Here is an 18,117-nt window from a genome sequence, read left to right as displayed (position 1 = left end):
GCCAATCCTTGCCCCCGGCCCTGACCCCGCGAGCTCTGTGGCCTCGGGCCCCTGAGGGGCCTCCATGCCCTATCGTAGCACCAGTGTACCTGCCATTTGGGGTTCTCTGGGAGAAGACCAATCTCTGGGTCCTCATCACTTTTTCTAATCCTCATAATGCTTCTCAGAATTCACTATCAAGGTTTCCCTCCTGTACAATTTTTCTAAATTCACTAGCTTGATTCTCCATATCATTATTTACAACTTTATCCCTAAAGCCTCCAGTGACTTTTTTAAAAAGCTTCATCCAATTTCATGAGTAAGAGTCTTTCCACCTTTGGAAGAGGCAGGACCCTGGACCCTGTGCTTCCCATCCTCCCTGCAACGGCTTTCCTGATGCTTCTTGCTGCATTTTGTATGTTGTTGTTCTAAACTCCTGTGACTTCCGTGATATGAGTACTGTCGTATTTATGCATCCTTCCCAGACACTCCTAGACTTGGACAATAATAAGGAAGCAGGAGAGGGCAGTAACTAAGGGGAGGGGGCACTTTGGAATCAAACAGATACAGGTTTCAATCTGGCTCTGCCACTTCTTAGTGTGTTCTGGGGCATTCCCTAAGCTGGGATAAGAAATCCTATCTTACAGCGTTGTCATAAGGGTTGTAGGTAATAATATACATAAAGCATTTAGCACACACCTGGTAATTGTAAACACTCAGTAGATAGTGGTTATAACAACATTAATATCTACTATCATCATCTCATTTCTAGGCTCTTTTTTTTTTTTTTTTTTTTTGCGGTACGCGGGCCTCTCACTGTTGTGGCCTCTCCCGTTGCGGAGCACAGGCTCCGGACGCGCAGGCTCAGCGGCCATGGCTCACGGGCCTAGCCGCTCCGCGGCATGTGGGATCTTCCCAGACTGGGGCACGAACCCGCGTCCCCTCCATCGGCAGGCGGACTCTCAACCACTGCGCCACCAGGGAAGCCCACATTTCTAGGCTCTTAAAATCATCCACTTAGACCTGGTATTACAAAATACATTGTTCATTAGCAAGTATTAACTGCCTCAAATTTATGTATAAAGTAAATTAGAATTTCTAGGATGAAAAACAAGACATTCCACTTGCATGTTTTCTGTTTTTCCAATTCCTCCTATTCCCTAAACCCTTCTTTCTTCCACACTGTCATAATCAAAATCAAAATCAAACAGCACACTGGAAACTCCCCCACCCCAAAAAAGGGATGGAGCTAAAAATAATTACATTCAAATAGTCTCTTCCATCTTCTTACCTTCTGGATAAAACTTTCTCTTTGCGGGGTGGGTAGGTTTTGACTATTAGACTATGACCTCTTTGAAGACAGCGAGAACACAGCACTTGGGAACTAGTAAGTACAACCTAGTTCCTGTCGAATACCGGTGCTCCCCCATCCCCACCCCCCATCGTAAGACCATCAACGACCCAGCCCACAGCACTCTTCCCTCCATCTCAAGATCTGTCTTAAGAATCACTTCTCAGGACTTCCCTGGTGGTCCAGTGGTTGCGAATCCACCTTCCAATGCAGGGGACGCAGGTTCGATCCCTGGTCGGGGAACTAAGATCCCACATGCCTTGGGGCAACTAAGCCCAGTGCCTCAACTACTGAGCCCACACACCCTGGAGCCCACATGCCACAACTAAGACCTGACACAGCCAAAAAAAAAAAAAAGACCCACTTCTCATACCTTCCGATTTTCGTCCTTTTCCAAGTGCATATAGTAGGTAGGGAAAAGCCCCCGATCCATTCCTTTTTTATCCCGAGTTATCCGACACTTCACTGTGACGCCTCGAGGGGCAGGACTGTATGCGAAGCCTTCTAAATTCTCTATTTCTCCCAGCTGATTATCAGTGTGCTGGGCTGCAGTTCCGGAAGCTCCTGTATCCTGAAAGAACAGCCCCATGTGAGCAGTAGGCGGCTGGGTCAGGAAACCTCATATTCTCTTTGAGAAACACTTAAAGGACAAAATAACTTACTGATTTACCCATATGTCTCAGTCTTCTGACAAGGTAGGGAAAAACTCTGAGAAGTTAAATAGGTGTACGAATATTGGGAGTAATGAAGCAGCAAAGTATGAAAATGGGATACGGCTTCACAGAAGCTGGTTCAAGACACAAGAAATTAGGGAGTCGTGTACTTTAAGTGTAACTTCCAGCTTAACTCTTTGAAGCAGCCCTCATCCAGTAACGGCATTTAAATTCCGGAGATGTTTAGGAAGCAGTGAAATTAGCTCAGAGGAGGACGTTTCAGAGCTACATACTGTGGTTGGCTTCTGGCTGGATGCAGAACTGGGTCTCTCTGCCTCTGAAGAGGATGAATGAGATCTTAGTTTTTTCCCTTCTCCTTCCTCCCCATCAGTCTCCTCCTCATCAAAGTTCAAACTCCCTGAGATCCCTGGCAGAAAGGGAGAAACTGTCAAAAAGGGCCAGAGACCTTTGAACCAAATATAATTTTAACTTCCTTGCTTAAAAATTCCAAGCTGTTCTGACTTAAAACATGGCTATTTAATCCAAATTTTGACAATTCTTCCTTCATATTCTCACCTAGATCCATCCCTTGTTTTCCCTGCCTGCTGTTCCCTTCCCTAATTTATCCTCTTTTGCAAATCATATATCTGATAAACGATTAATATCCAGAATATATAACTCAACAGCAACAAAAACAAACCCAATTCAAAAATGGGGGAAGAGGGCTTCCCTGGTGGCACAGTGGTTAAGAATCCGCCTGCCAATGCAGGGGATACGGGTTCGAGCCCTAGTCTGGGAAGATCCCACATGCCGCGGAGCAACTAAGCCTGAGTGCCACAACTACTGAGCCTGTGCTCTAGAGCCCGCAAACCGCAACTACTGAGCCTGCGTGCCATAACTACTGAAGCCTGCGCTCCGCAACAAGAGAAGCCACCACAGTGAGAAGCCTGCACACCACAGCGAAGAGTGGGCCCTGCTCGCCACAACTAGAGAAAGCCTGTGCACAGCAACGAAGACCCAACGCAGCCAAAAATAAATAAATAAATATAAATAATTTTTTTTAAAAAATGGGTAAAGGACTTGAACAGACATTTCTCCAAAGAAGATACATAAATGGCCAATAAGTACATGAAAAGATGCTCAACATCACTAGTCATTGGGGAAATGCAAATCAAAATCACAGTGAGAAACCACCTGACAATCACTGGGATGATTATTATAAAAAACAAAATCCAAAAAACAGAAAATAAGTGTTGGTGAGGATGTGGAGAAACTGCTGGTGGCAAATGCAAAATTATGCAGCCACTGTAGAAAACAACACAGTGGTTCCTAAAAATATATATACAGAATTACCATATAATCCAGGAATTCCACTTCTGGGTGTATACCCAAAAGAACTGAAAGCAGAGACTCAGACAGATACTTGAACAACCAATGTTCACAGCAGCATTATTCACAGTTTTCAAAAGGTGGAAACAACCCAAATACCCACCAACTGATGAATAAACAAGCTGTTGTATATACATAAATAGAATGTTATTCAGCCTTAAAAAGGAATGCAATTCCGACACAGGCTACAACATGAATGAATCTTAAAGACATGATGCTAAGTGAAATAAGCCAGACACAAAAGGACAAACACCGTATGAGTCCACTTACCTGAGGCCTAGAGTAGCCAGATTCATGGAGACAGAAAGCCGAACAGAGGTTGCCAGGAGCTGGGGGTGGGGCGGGGGATGGGGAGTTGGTGTTTGATGGGGACAGAGTCTCAGTCTGGGAAGATGAGAAGGTTCTGGAGGTGACAGTGGTGGTGGCTGCACAACAACGTGAATGTACCTGATGCCACTGAGCTGTGCACTTACGAACGGTTAAAATGGTAAACGCTACACACACGTTCCCGCAATAGATGTCTCTATCAGTTACTTCTTTGTTTTCCTACATTTTTTTCATGGTTAGTCTTGTGAACTAATTTGAGTTGGGAATGTTGTTGTTTTTTGCGGTATGCGGGCCTCTCACTGTTGTGGCCTCTCCCGTTGCAGAGCACAGGCTCCGGACGCTCAGGCTCAGCGGCCATGGCTCACGGGCCCAGCCGCTCCGCAGCACGTGGGATCTTCCCGGACCGGGGCACGAACCCGTGTCCCCTGCATCGGCAGGCGGACTCTCAACCATTGCGCCACCAGGGAAGCCCCCGAGTTGGGAATGTTTGAAGTACTACTACCTTGGACCTTTTACAGAAAACTTCAAACTATTTTTTCATTTTATCCTCACATTTATATGAGTTTGAGGAGGAGGGACTGGCAAGTCGTATTTTTTGTTTTGTCTCTTGCTTGTTTATGGGACACAAAGTGTGCTGTGTGTTATAAAAGAAGCACGACACTCAGATTTACACGTGCGAGGATGATGCTCCAGGAGAAGCACTTCTGCCCAGGAGAAAGGGGCAGAGCTATGGGCGAGGCCCACCTCGCTGTTCTCTGAGGTCTACAAGGTAAAGCCACTCCTCATACAATAGCTGGAAGAGCCCCCAAGTCACACATGACAAGGAGACTGAACAACAAGCAGTGCTGCCCACATTCATCCACCTCAGAGGAGGGACAATGATGGTCTGTTTTACATAGTTCACAAAATAAATGGTATCAAGTTTTTCTCAAGGACACCCAAGGATAAGACTAAGGCCAGTTAAAAAATTAATCTCAAGTGAAAACATATGTCCATACAAAAACTTATGCGTAACTATTTATAGCAGCATTATTCGTAACAGCCAGAGCGGGAACAACCCAAATGCCCATCAACTGATAAAGGGAGGAACAAAACGTGGCTTATCCATACAGCGGACTGTGATCCAACGACAGAAAAGAACGAAGCACTGACACAGGCTACAACATGGATGGACTCTGAAAACATGATGCTAAGTGAAAGCCAGGCATAAAGGGCCACACAGTGTATGACTGATTCTGTTTATATGAAACACCAGAATAGGCAAATCTGCAGAGACAGAAAGTAGACTGGCAGCTGCCCAGGGATGGGGAGTTGGAGGGAAATGGGAAGTGACTGCTAACAGGTATGAAGTTTCTCTGGCGTCAGACAACATTCTAAAATTGATCGCGCTGATGGCTGCAGACCTCTGTGAATATACTAACGAACCAATCAATTGTTCACTTTACATGGGTGAATTGTATGGTATGTGAATTATATCTCAATAAAGCTATTATTTTAAAAATTCTTTGGTTTGTGAAGGGTATTTCTTTCTTTCTTTTTTCTTCCTAAAACGTTAACTTTTGGGGACGGGTAGCAAAACGCATAAAACTCTAGGGATCTCACTCTCATATGGATATCTTCACTCAGTCCTACGTTTTCTTCTTTTTTTTTTTTTAATTGAAGTATAGGTGATTTACAATGTTAGTACTATGCTTTCAAATGCCATATTTGTACCAAGAACTCAGTTTATGTGAATACATGTTTTAAGATGGAGATCAAGGATTTCTCCCAAACTTGTAAGACAAGCAAACTGGATCCCCACTTGAGGAACGTTATCTTCCAAACTGACACTTCTTAAGTCTTAGTCAAGAGAGCACTTCATGGCTTCTATGGTCCAGATGCAACTTGTTCAGACTCAAAAAGGCATTAACCCATCTGGTCCTGAAAGGCCAATTCTGAGAAAGAACACAGCAGTCATTTAACAGGGCAGAGTACAAGGGACAGCTTGGTATTTACAGTAAGGGATCAAGAGCTTGACTAAGACTCAGAAAATCTAGGTCTGCCGCTATTCAGCTCGATGACCTGGGGTAAGTAATCTAGCTTTTGGTTAAACTGAGAGTTCTCCTTGCTCTGGCTCCTCCACATCTTTCACTGTCTCTTGTTATAATAACGATAGGAAAGTTACAGAATTACCACGGCCACATTCATGTTACAGACAGGGAAACTGAGGCAGAGAAAAGTTGTGCTGCTTTCCCCTTTACCAGCCAGAGGTGGCAGAGCTGAGACTCCAAACCACGCTGGCTGGCCCCAGAGCTGAGCTCTAAAGCACGCCACACCCTGCCCCAGTTTCCGCAAATACATCATGCTCTATACACCTGATGCCTCTGCTAACGTCATTTCTTCTGCCCAAGTTTGCCACCTAACCAACTAGCAGTGTGATCTAGAACGAATTACTTAGCCTTTCTGAGAGCCAATTTTCTTACATGTGAAAAGGAGAGGCTGGCACGTGTAACCCCTCACAGTACCGTCACAAATACTGAGATAAGGTATGTCAAGTGCCTGACAAGCAAAAGACATTCACAGTGTCAGTCTCCAGCCACTCCTGGGCTGACAGCTGTGCACAGGAGCACACGCACCCCTCACGCCTCAGCTTAGTCGCCACCTCCTTCCATGTGGTTCTTGTCCCTCTCACTGCCCCACAGTGGAGTTGTATTTCTCCTGCTTTCTACTCTATACACCAAAATACAGCTCGAGATCAGGCCATCAGCCAAACTATCTCATTAGCCTTCCTGCTTCCAGACTTGCCCACTCCAATTCATTCTTCATAGTGCAGATTAATTTTTCTACAGCCCAAATCTGCTATCACTCCACCTTAAAATCCCACATAGGTTCCTGTTACTCTTCACAGGAAGTCCACACCCTAGCTCGGCCTGTAACACCCAATGTAATCGGAGCCCGCCCACCCCGCCAGCCCACGTCTCTCCAGGCCCCTTCCCACCTGTCACCTCGCGCTCCGCACTCCAGCCCTTCTGAGCTGCCGGCTCGTCTTCCCGCATCACACTCTGGCTTAGATGTCACCTCCGGATCAACTCTGGTTGGGCACCCCTCTCCCCACTCCCTTGGCTATTTAGGTCCATGAAGCCTCAATTTAGGTGCACGAAGCCTCAATCAGAATAAATGCTCAATGAGGGCAGGAACCTCGTTCACAATTGTATCCTAAGTGCCTAGAACAAGGCCTGATATATAGCGTATCCTCAATCGTGTTTTCTAAATGAATGAATATACGAATCCATTTGAATGTGCATCTATCCTGCCAGTCTGTGGTAGAACCTCCTGACTCACATATCCCAGTACCCAGCAATGCCTATGACAAAGCAGGTACCCAGCAAACATCCAGGCATTACTGGCCGTCAGTCTTCTCATCTGAAAAGGGGATGCTTAATTCCTTCTCGCTATAAAATTAGTTTTCCAAGAAGGAGAAGACTACAGAGGACCTCTGAAACGTACAGGAATACTTATGAGAATAACTCCAACTGGCAGAAAGCAGGCTCTCATGGAAAAAGTATTATTAGTTTAAGGATATTCTGATCCAATTTGTGTTTCCACTAAGCTGGCTATTTATCTCTCCCTTATCATTAGAGGAATATAAACCGTGAAACAGAGGCAGGGTAGGGTGCTGAGGGGCAACTCAAAGGAACAGGGTGGGGATGACAAAAATAAAATGTCAAAAGGAAGGAAATAGCCGTAATAGTAGCTAATGCTGCTGACATTACACACACACACACACACACACACACACACACACACACACACACACACACACACACACACACACACATTTATATATGTATTTTGGCTGCATCGTGCAGCTTGTGGGATCTTAGCTCCCCAACCAGGGATCAAACCTGGGCCCTTGGCAGTGAAAGCGCACAGTCCTAACCACTGGACCGCCAGAGAATTCCCTGTTTTATATTTTATGTAACTAACTCACTGCCTGAAAACTGTCAGCAATGCTCACCATGTTTCTGGAGAATCTCCTGGAGATCTGGCTTGGAAGCAAGGTCCCAGGCGCCATCTCCATCAGCACCTCCTTCAGCATCCTCCTCCGCGGCAGGAGATCCTACTGAGAGGACGTGAGGTCTGGTCTCCACGTCCTGAGCATCTGGCTTCAGGAAGGCAGCGGGACCGTCAATGCCTAGGGGCCCAACAGAAAGAAGAAAGAAGAAAGCATTGTCCACTATTTGGCCGGATGGTTTTGGTGTATGTGATCTAAGAAGCACCAAACCGTTTCACTCCTCCTTCTTTAACATCCACGAGGACATCTGTTAACAGTGGAATCCATTCTATGATCTGTTCATTTTATCAACACGCCCTGACTGCCACTAAAGTAAATGTACCTGATGCTGTGCTTTAGAAACTTAAGAATGAGACTGAAAGCCAAGTGGGTCCTCCGAAGTCCATCCAGATCTCGTCCAAACCAGGAGCCGAGGGGGCTAGCTTTAGAGTTGTTTAACCTGGTTCCTCCTTCACCCCGTCGCTGACTCAGATGTCCCTCTGAGTCCGGCTACTGGAAGAATGCGTGCTCTCTACCTGCTCCTGGCTTCATGGTTAACTCTGCCAGGAGGCAACAGTCGAGCCTGGAAGCTCCTCAAGTGGGCAGTTCCGGACACTTTCATTTTGCATCTAAAACAACGGTTCCAGGACGGCTGTGAACTTTAAGGTATCCTCCACTGATCAGACCACTGCTTTTATTCCAACTCAAAGGCCCTGAATGGGATTATAAAGATAAACGAAGGTACCTGGTAACGATGCTAATATTGTCCCTTTGGTCAACCTGAGAGTCCTCCTGCCTCCCCCAGGTTTGTGAAAACCACGCAGCAGCAGGCAGAGATGCTGCCTGAGTACACACCGTGCAGGATGACGCCGCTGCGCGGGGCCTGAGGCTCCACCAGCGGAGCGCGCTCCTCGCTTCCCCTCGGCTTTGACCGACGTGGCCGGGCTTCTGGGTTCGGCTGCACCATGAGTGGCTCCAGGCGCTTCTTTCTCTGCTTCTTCTCCAGCAGCGCTCTCTGGGGAGAATTGTGATAGTACAGCCAGGAGAGTGATGATGAGATCTAGCTACTTCAACACATACAGTCTTTCATGGATCCTTACAAAACCTCTTGTAAATGAAACTTTCGCACTTAAGAAATGGGAAAATTGAGACACAGAGAGAGGTAAGGATTCATTCACTTCATTTAATAAATATTTACTAAACACCTATAAAAGATCTAAAATTATACAAATGTATTTCTAGCAAAGCTGAGACCATGATCTAAGTATATTAAAAAGATATAGTAATTAACATATTATGATCAAAGCACAATCAAGTTTAAAATATATGAACACATATGAATGGGAGAAAAGATGAAGGAATGGTGATTTCTCTCGGTGGTAGAATATGGATGATTATTTTTCCTTTTCCTAGTTTTCTTAATTTTCTTACTTTTGTAACTGGAAGAAAAAGATAAAACTTGTTATCAAAAACAAAAAAAACTTGTTATCCACCGGGTGTGGAGAAAAGGGGACCCTCCTGCACCGTTGATGGGAATGTAAATTGGTGCAGCCACTATGGAGAACAGTATGGAGGTTCCTTAAAAAATTAAAAATAGAACTACCATATGATCCTGTAATCCCACTCCTGGGCATATATTTGGAGAAAAACGTGGCTCGAAAGAATACATGCACCTCAATGTTCATTGCAGCGCTGTTTACAATAGCTAAGACATGGAAGCAACCTAAATGTCCATCGACAGATGAATGGGTAAAGAAGATGTGGTACATATATACAGTGGAATATTACTCAGCCATAAAAAAGAATGAAATAATGCCATTTACAGCAACATGGATGGACCTAGAGATTATCATACTAAGTGAAGTCAGAGCAAGACAAGCATCATATGATATCGCTTGTATGTGGAATCTAAAAAACAATGATACAAATGAACTTATTTACAAGACAGAAACAGACTCACAGAGAATGAACTTGTGGTTACCAAAGGGGAAGGACTGGGGTTGGGGGAAAGGATAGAATGGGAGTTTGGGATTGACATATACACACTACTCATATTTAAAATAGATAACCAACAAGGACCTACTGTATAGCACAGGGAACTCTGCTCAATATTCTGTTATAACCTAAATGGGAAAAGAATTTGAAAAAGAATAGACACATGTATATGTATAACTTAATCATTTTGCTGTACACCTTAAACTAACACAACATTATTAATTGACTATACTCCAATATAAAATTAAAAATTAAAAAAAACTTATTATCCTCTAAACCCCAAACTATTTTCATGTTTTTGTTTTTGTTTTTTTTGTGGTACGCGGGCCTCTCACTGCTGTGGCCTCTCCCATTGCCAAGCACAGGCTCCGGATGCGCAGGCTCAGCGGCCATGGCTCACGGGCCTAGCCGCTCCGCGGCATGTGGGATCTTCCTGGACCGAGGCACGAACCCATGTCCCCTGCATCGGCAGGTGGACTCTCAACCACTGCGCCACCAGGGAAGCCCTATTTTCATGTTTTAATCAGCTAAAAAGCAGTAAGTTTTGCTTTCTTGCTCATTTTTACATAATTAATAATCCAAAAAATTAGCGCCAAGGATAAGATGGGAAAAAAATGGCAGTTGGAAAATTCCAATTAAAAAACCATCAACTCTATGGATAAAAGCAAGAAAGAAGAGTAGGGTAGCAGGAAGTCAGGAAAAAAGCATGAGAGACTATCAGAAAAAAATCCAATGAGATGAAAAGGAAGGTACCAGCATATATATTATTTTTAAGCCTTGGCAAATAAGAGCTTATAATACATAGAAATTAACTATGGATCTGGGACGTCTCAGAACAGGAGAGTGTCAAGCCCCAAGCTAAAAAATTAAGCCATGATTTAAAAGCAAAGATATATAACCTACTTTACTGTTTCTCAGGCAAAAAGCCAACTGTTTACTTTTTTCATTGATACTGCTTTTAAAAAGTGCCACTAGGAAGAAGAGTTAATCTAAGGTGTGAGACTATTAGTAGGAAAGGAACTATTTTTTTCCAGAACTGGCCTGATGAATGCTTGCAGATAAATTCAGAAGACAAGAAATATACCTATTCTTTTTTACCCAACCTTGTGCATAAGGAAAAAGACTAGGGATGCTAAAATAATATGCCAAAGGGACTATACTGTCAAGAATGAAGAGAGAGCTTAGAGCAAGTTGGGAAAGAATAATTGGGGTTTTTGAGGTTATTTTGAGATCCATAAATTAATACGCACAGGTGGACCTTAATGTCCCAGGAACACTAAACACAGGAGGTTATAACGAGGTTCTCCCCCTGGAACTTGCTGATAAGATTCTTCTAGCAACTAAGAAGTCTGTATAATGGATAAGAAGTAAATTAACTGCCTCAAAGAGATGGTAAACATGAAGTATAAAGACATGAGAAACTGTCGCATATTATCCATGTGGCCACAGCTATTTAGTCTCAAATAGTCTCATAACTGTGAAACAACTGGGACTTCCCTGGCGGTCCAGTGGTTAACACTCCGCTCTCCCACTGCAGGGGCACAGGTTTGATCCCTGGTCCAGAAACTAAGATCCTGTATGCCGCGTGGTACGGCCAAAAAAGTGAAATAAAATAACTGTGAAACAACTGATGAAACAAGAACACGAGCTACAGCGAATCCACTTTATTAACATATGTAAAGAAAAAACTGTGGTACAGAAAAGGAGCATTCTGCTTGTGGTCTAGAAAAAAGCAGCCAAAGAGCAAGAATCTGACAGAACATGTCCATCGTGTCCGAGAAAGAGAGATACCGACTCTGGCAGACAAGCGCACCCCATCTACTGGGAAAGCTCCCTCTCTCTGAGGACAGGAAACTATCCAAGGCTTCTTCATGGTCTTGTTGAGCGAGCCCTCAGGACTATCTCCTTCTCTTTCCTCTGACTCCTTGCTTACCAATCAGCCTTCTCACTTTCAGTCTAACTTCTTGTTCTTCCCAAGAACAGAGCATCATAAACAGTAGCAATGGATACACACTGCATGAGTACAGAGTCCTCACTGTAAATGAGTAAACTGGCATCTGGCTTCATGACTGAGTGCTGTAAGTTTGACTGGTGTGCATCTGTTCCAGAGGACAATGCTGCCTGTGGTCTAGAAAAGGGGAACCAAAGAGCTAGATGTTACATCTGGGCTCACTGACAAAACCAGGTTCTGAGACCTGCAAAGGGTAGACTAGATCTGTGGCCACAGTGATCCTATTAAGGTGTCTGGTGAAGCCCTTCTCTATCCAAGTCAACGCTAGTCATACCCATTCAGATGAACAACTTAAGAAAAAACAACTCTAGATTCAAACTGTGAACCTCAGGGACACAGCTGCTATATTACTGCACTGAACACACCCTCCTATTGTCCAAGTTTGTAAATAAGAAAAAACCCCGCAAAATACCCATAAAAGGGCCAACTGCCATCTTGGTCAAAGCTGTCACCTCACTTAGCATTCTAATCAGCCTCACATAATTCGGACGGAGGAGGAGAGACGTGGTTGAGTTTCAATGTAATGGTGTCAACTTATTTATGCTTTACCCTCCCTGAAAAGCTAAGAGTGCTTTAGATGAGGCTATGTAAACAAAGGACTCCCTACCTTTGTAAGGGGAAGGTCAGGGCAGTCAGAAAAAGAGCCAAAGGTGACTGTTTGATGCCTAAATACAATGGAAAATGTTGACTTCAGGACTTTTAAGTATCACATAAACTAAACCTTTAAATTTCCCAGCTCCCTGGAAACTGAGCAATAACTCAAAGAATCCATCTTCTCCAGAATCTGGTGGTAGGTCCTACTATCATTCCCTGAAGCAAAATATTGAATGTTAATACCAAAATAAATGAGGAAATAAAGGAGATTATATTCGGGGGAGGGGGTCCATCAAAGGACTCTATCCAATAAAATAATAAATCCCATGCAAGCCTCAAATTAATGATAGCTTGAGACTCCACTGATTCTCAATTTTCTAAGGACTCCCAGAGATAATGGGTTGGTTACTTTATGACATTCTTGGAACGGACCGCGTAACCGCAGGTACAACCACCAAGATCACAATGGTTGCCAGAGGTCTATCGGTTTGGCTAAAAATAATCAACCTTCCTGGCACACAAAGAGAGATCATGGGAGGATGAAACTAAAAGTTTAAAATTGGACTTTTTTTTTTTTTTCCTGTTGCGGAGCACAGGCCCCGGACGTGCAGGCTCAGCGGCCATGGCTCATGGGCCCAGCCGCTCCGCGGCATGTGGGATCCTCCTGAACCGGGGCACAAACCCGCGTCCCCCGCATCGGCAGGCAGACTCCCAACCAGTGCGCCACCAGGGAAGCCCAAAATTTGACTTTTTTTTTGGTCACACCAAACGGCTCTGGGGATCCTAGTTCCCCGACCAGGGGTGGAATCCGGGCCCCTGCAGTGGAAGAGCCGAGTCCTAACCCCCGGACCGCCAGGAGTCCCTGAATCAGACTTCTTCAAGGACCGATTTGACGCACTGATGGCTGCCTCCCTTCAAAGGGTATTATCCATAGATGGGGACCCAGCCCAAAGGGACTGTGCTATACTCTAATCCACTGACTGCCAGATGGCATAAGCATTCTCCACCTAATGTGCATTCCCGTCTGAGTAACATCCCTGAAACAATCTGAAACTCTTTACACTCTGGAGCTAGCTAAGGTGTCACATAGCCCGAAAACATGAGTATCTAGTGACAGTAGTAAAAATAAAAGCAAAATATACTCAGTGGGAATAAATGGTGGTGGGACAACTGGATATCCACGTGCAAAAGAGTGATTTTGGACCCTGCCTCATACCATATAAAAAGATTAACTCAAAACAGATCATGGCAAGTGTAAAACTCTTAGAAAACAACACAGGAGCAAGTCTTTGTAACCTCGTTTAGGCAATGGTTTCTTAGATGACACTCCAAGTGCAAGTGACAAAAGAAAAAATAGGTAAAACTTTTGGGCTGAAGATGATACCATCAAAAAAGTAAAAAGACAACCCTCAGAATTGGAGAAAATGTTTACAAATAATATTTCTGATAAAGAACTTGGGTCTACACTATATAAAGAACTCTTACAACTCAAAACCAAAAAGAAAGTAACCCAGTTTAAAAACGGGCGAAGGATCTGGATGGACATTTCTCCAAAGAGAACATACAGATGGCCACTAAAAATGCTCAACATCACTAGTCAGTAGGGAAACGCAAATCAAGACTATAATGAGACTCTACTTCAGACTCACTAAAATGGCTCTAATCAAAGACAGACAATAATAAGTACTGGCAGGAAAGTGGGGAAACTGGAAGCCTTATACACTGCTGGTGGGAGTGTAAAATGGTCAGTGACTGTGGAAAACAGTCTGGCAGTCCCTTGAAATGTTCAACACAGAGTTACCATATGACCTGCAAAGCCACTCCTGTTACCCAAGGCATATTAGGTATATCTTGGTATACCTATACTTGGGTAGATCACCCAAGAGAAATGAAAACACTTCCACACAAAAACTTGTACACAGATGCTCAGAGAAGCATAATTTGTAATGTGGAAACATCCCAAATGTCCATCAACTGATGAATGGAGAAACATGGTCTGTCCACAAAACAGAATGTATTCAATAGTAAAAAGGAATGAATTCCTGATACATGCTACAACATGGGTGAGCCCTTTGCTAAGACAAAGAAGCCAGGCGCAAAAGACTGTATATTGTATGGTTCCACTTACATAAGATTTAAAAATCATTTGTGTACTGTAACTGAGCATTAATAATATGTGAATTACATTTCAATAAATCTGTTCAAAAATCTGTATAGGACAAAAACAGCCATGCGTAAATTATCTGAAAGTCTAGGGTTTTTAAACATTCAATTCTAAGATGAACTATCAGAAAAACAGCATAGATATGAAGGAAGTGAATTTAATCAAATCAATAACACTGTAGTGGATGATAAAAGAATACACTGAGAGAAGGGAAATGGTCTCTGTGGAAATAAGGTAAGTAGAACTGAAGAACAGGATTCACCCTGAGTCTCTAGTACGAATGATCCAAGGCAGGGAGTGTCCTGGCCAGATATCATGTATCTCATTCTGGGCAGGTACATCCCTTTAGTAGAGGTGAATTAATTACACCATCACACAATGATATTTACAATAAAACTCATTTTACAAACTCCACTTGCTCTGATTTCGAACTCACCAGACTCTTCTAATGGGAAACCGATGACCTGATGATTCTGGTATATGGTTCACTAGCAATTAATAAATTAATCCCGACTTAGATTCACTGCTTATGATACTGGTTAGTATGAACCAATCCTCACGAGACTGATTAACTCTGGTTGCTCTCAGCAAACTACTTCTCAAACTCAGACCAGTAACTCTCAACCACAGGGACATTCCCACAGCAGAATTCCCACACAGCAGGCGGGGTGGGGAGAGGGGGGGTCCCCAGCCCCTCCCAACTCCACTGACACTCACTGTCACGGATGGGAATGCCCCGTACCCCTCAGAGGTGGGGGGGTGGGGGGTGGGGACTGGCATGCCCTGGACTGTGAGCCTCCCACCAAGAGGCTGCCAGCCTGGAGGCCACAGTGAGAGCTACCGAGCCCTCCTCAAGGCACCGCCATCCACCCCAGCCCTAACTCCCACACTCTAAGATCCTCCCCAACAACCTGTTATTCTACCCAGTCTGACCTCGCTCCACACACAAAATAACTGGGGTTCACAGAGTTTGAGGATCTTCCTTAAAATCACACCGCTAATTAAAGGCACAGCTAGAACGGGAACCAAAGTCTGCTTCTGGGCCCAGCGCTGTATTCAGTATGTGGCGCTGCCTTTCCTGCTATAGGCTGTCTGACGGTGAAGTCCCTGACCCCCTGCTCTTCTGTTCATGGCAGCATTTCAGGGCTCGCATAGGATTCTCATACACTATTGAGCAACAAAATGTATACATCAGGTCCAAAGAGATCGCTTTGAATCTTTAAAAATTCCCATAAAATTTTACGTCTTTATATTCACTGACTATCTCTGGTAAAGAACTAGCTAAGTAGAGGGAGAAAGACTTTTCACCAAATACCTTTTTTGTATTATTTGAATTCTTCTTATTTTATTATTTTTTTAATTTTTTTGGCCATGCGGCAGGCGGGATCCTACTTCCCCGACCAGTGGTAGAACCTGTGCCCCCTGCAGTGGAAGCACTGAGTCCTAACCACTGGATTGCCAGGGAAGTCCTTCATATGCTTTTATTAACTATGTAAAACCATAACTTAAAAATGTTTGTACTACAGAAAGGCTCACAAAATCCCCAAATCCCAAAACACCACACACATACCACACCACATGCAGCATTCTCACTGAAAAGAATAAAAATTACAAAATAGTTGGGCCGTCTTTTTAAAAATCCAGAAAATATACCTATACACAAAACTCAAAAACTACACAAAATTTAAATCTTACGTCTTATTTCATTACTTGGTAGATGACCATAGATTTCATTTCACGTTAGTAAGGGATGCACCCCTGAGCCTTATAAAAATAAATCAAAGATCTAAACAAAATCTAAAATCTGTGGTGTGTCTCCCTAAATACAGTCTGCCATGCAACGGAATGTAAAAGATAAAGGGCTCATCGAAATTATTCTGCTCTTGGGCGGGGGGGGGGGGGGCACGCTGATAAATCTCTATCTAAGCAGGATCTCCCTCGTGACCCCAGATTCGTTTCCTTCCTGTGTTTATCTGTCTTCTCAGCACTGGGAAGAACTGTTTGTCTCACAGGCTCGGCAGCAGCTTTACGCCATCAGCCGCACAACCCGAGCCGGCTCCCCTGCTTAGAGGCCAGACGCCCTGCGCAGGGAGATGCAGGCAGCCTCCTGCAACTGCTGAGACGTTTGTGGCCACTTCCTACCCTGCTGTGCAACGCCAGATTAAAATGTGCCCCGGCCTCCTTAAAGGATGCCAGCAGTGGTTGTGAGGGAGCCTGCCTGTCCGTGAAGCTGCTACTGCCGGGCTCCCTGGGCCAGGACACCTGGAGGTGGGCAGGGCGAACGGCGCGCACCACCACCGAGCCTCGTCCAGAGGCGGTGAGGCTGAGGCCATGATCCAGGCCCGGGAGGCCGAGCCCAGCCAGGGAGGAGGGCAGTGGGCAGAGCAGGGTGAGTGGTGCTGACCACCAAGGCGACTACCGTCACCTTGAAGCGGAGGGTCCCTGAAGACCACTGGGCCACGCTCCGTTCCAGGCGCACATGAGAAGGCCTCCCAGGTGGTGGCCTGAGAGGCGGTGGACTTGGTGACAGGCCCCACAGAGGCACCATGGACACCAAGGGCTTGGGAGGGGCCCTGGAGGCCAGATGGTCCCAGGCGCATCCCCGTGGAGACCTCATAACTAGTTTGTAGTGATTCCACCTTTAAAGTAATTTACTACACTCCAAGTCCTGTTACGAGGTCCAACAGCAACATAAAAAAGCAAGACAAAACTCTGGAGGTATTTTTAGTCACCCACCACTCTAGACACTGACTGTTAAGGATCCTGCATCACAGCCTGGACCTACGGAATTTCCTGAATTAGAAAACATTCATATGGAAGTAATATATGTTGGGTGTAGGTTTTAAACTGACTAATCATTATGATCACATCATGTAACAGTACAAAACTGTTTATTTATTCCTTCCTTCATTCAAACATTTAATGAAGGATTACTATGGGCCCAGCCCTAGGCCAGGAACTTCTGATACAATGGTCATCATTAACAGACTCAGTTCCTGTTCTCATGGAGCTTAGTCTAATGGAGGAAATGAACATAAGTCAAATCAGTGCAAAAAAAAGATAATAATAATGCGTAAGTGAAAAGTGGGACCAGTGCTGTGAAGAAAAGTATTCTGTAGACAACAGAGGCTTTTAAGCAGCACAGTACCATTTTCAGATTTGCACTTTAAGATAAGGAAAAGGTCTTGTAGCTACATGAAATCACAGTGCAGAGAGGTGTTTAAGGCAGCAGGATCAAATTAACTACACAGAAATACAACACTAACGTTTTCGTAATTCTTATGACAGCTGCCAAGGGAGCTTCAGTGATTGTAAATCCAAGGCCAGTTTTAATGCTGATGTCCTCAAGGCATGTGGGTCTGGCCAGAGCCCGAAGTCCAGACCATCAGCTTCATGGTCAGTATAGCTGTCCTCGCCTTTCAAGAGAGGAGACTCTGCTCACCTGATTATCCAGTTTCAGCTGCCGAAGCTTCATGGTCTCATCCTCAAAGGCACTGTTAAAAAAAACATGAAAAAAAAGCATGTAAAGAGAAAATCCTTATAAAACCATGTCAATCTCATCTTTTCCATGTATCTAGTCCTTTGGGCTATTTGGAACCAATTAATTCTACCTTAGGGAAA

The 18,117-nt window shown here is 44.4% G+C and overlaps 1 protein-coding gene across 5 annotated transcripts in view; it reads right to left on the bottom strand.

The window, feature by feature from the left end:
* TULP3 (TUB like protein 3) overlaps positions 1 to 18,117 on the bottom strand; it is a 43,041-nt gene that overhangs the window by 6,441 nt on the left and 18,483 nt on the right. For all 5 annotated transcript variants that reach the window (XR_004476442.2, XM_033404237.2, XM_033404238.2 and 2 more), the window contains 5 exons: positions 17,939 to 17,990; positions 8,588 to 8,747; positions 7,697 to 7,873; positions 2,277 to 2,410; positions 1,704 to 1,901 (listed from right to left, as the gene is read on the bottom strand). Coding sequence is in view for 4 of the 5 variants with exons in the window: in XM_033404237.2 (XP_033260128.1) it covers positions 1,704 to 1,901; positions 2,277 to 2,410; positions 7,697 to 7,873; positions 8,588 to 8,747; positions 17,939 to 17,990 (721 nt within the window). In the remaining variant the exon portion in view is untranslated. The remainder of the gene's footprint in view (positions 1 to 1,703; positions 1,902 to 2,276; positions 2,411 to 7,696; positions 7,874 to 8,587; positions 8,748 to 17,938; positions 17,991 to 18,117) is intronic.

This window comes from Orcinus orca, chromosome 11 (assembly GCF_937001465.1).
Source record: "Orcinus orca chromosome 11, mOrcOrc1.1, whole genome shotgun sequence".
In the NCBI taxonomy this organism is placed as follows: domain Eukaryota; kingdom Metazoa; phylum Chordata; class Mammalia; order Artiodactyla; family Delphinidae; genus Orcinus; species Orcinus orca.
The sequence above is the reverse complement of the archived record's forward strand: the minus strand, read 5'-3'. Positions and strand labels throughout refer to the sequence as shown.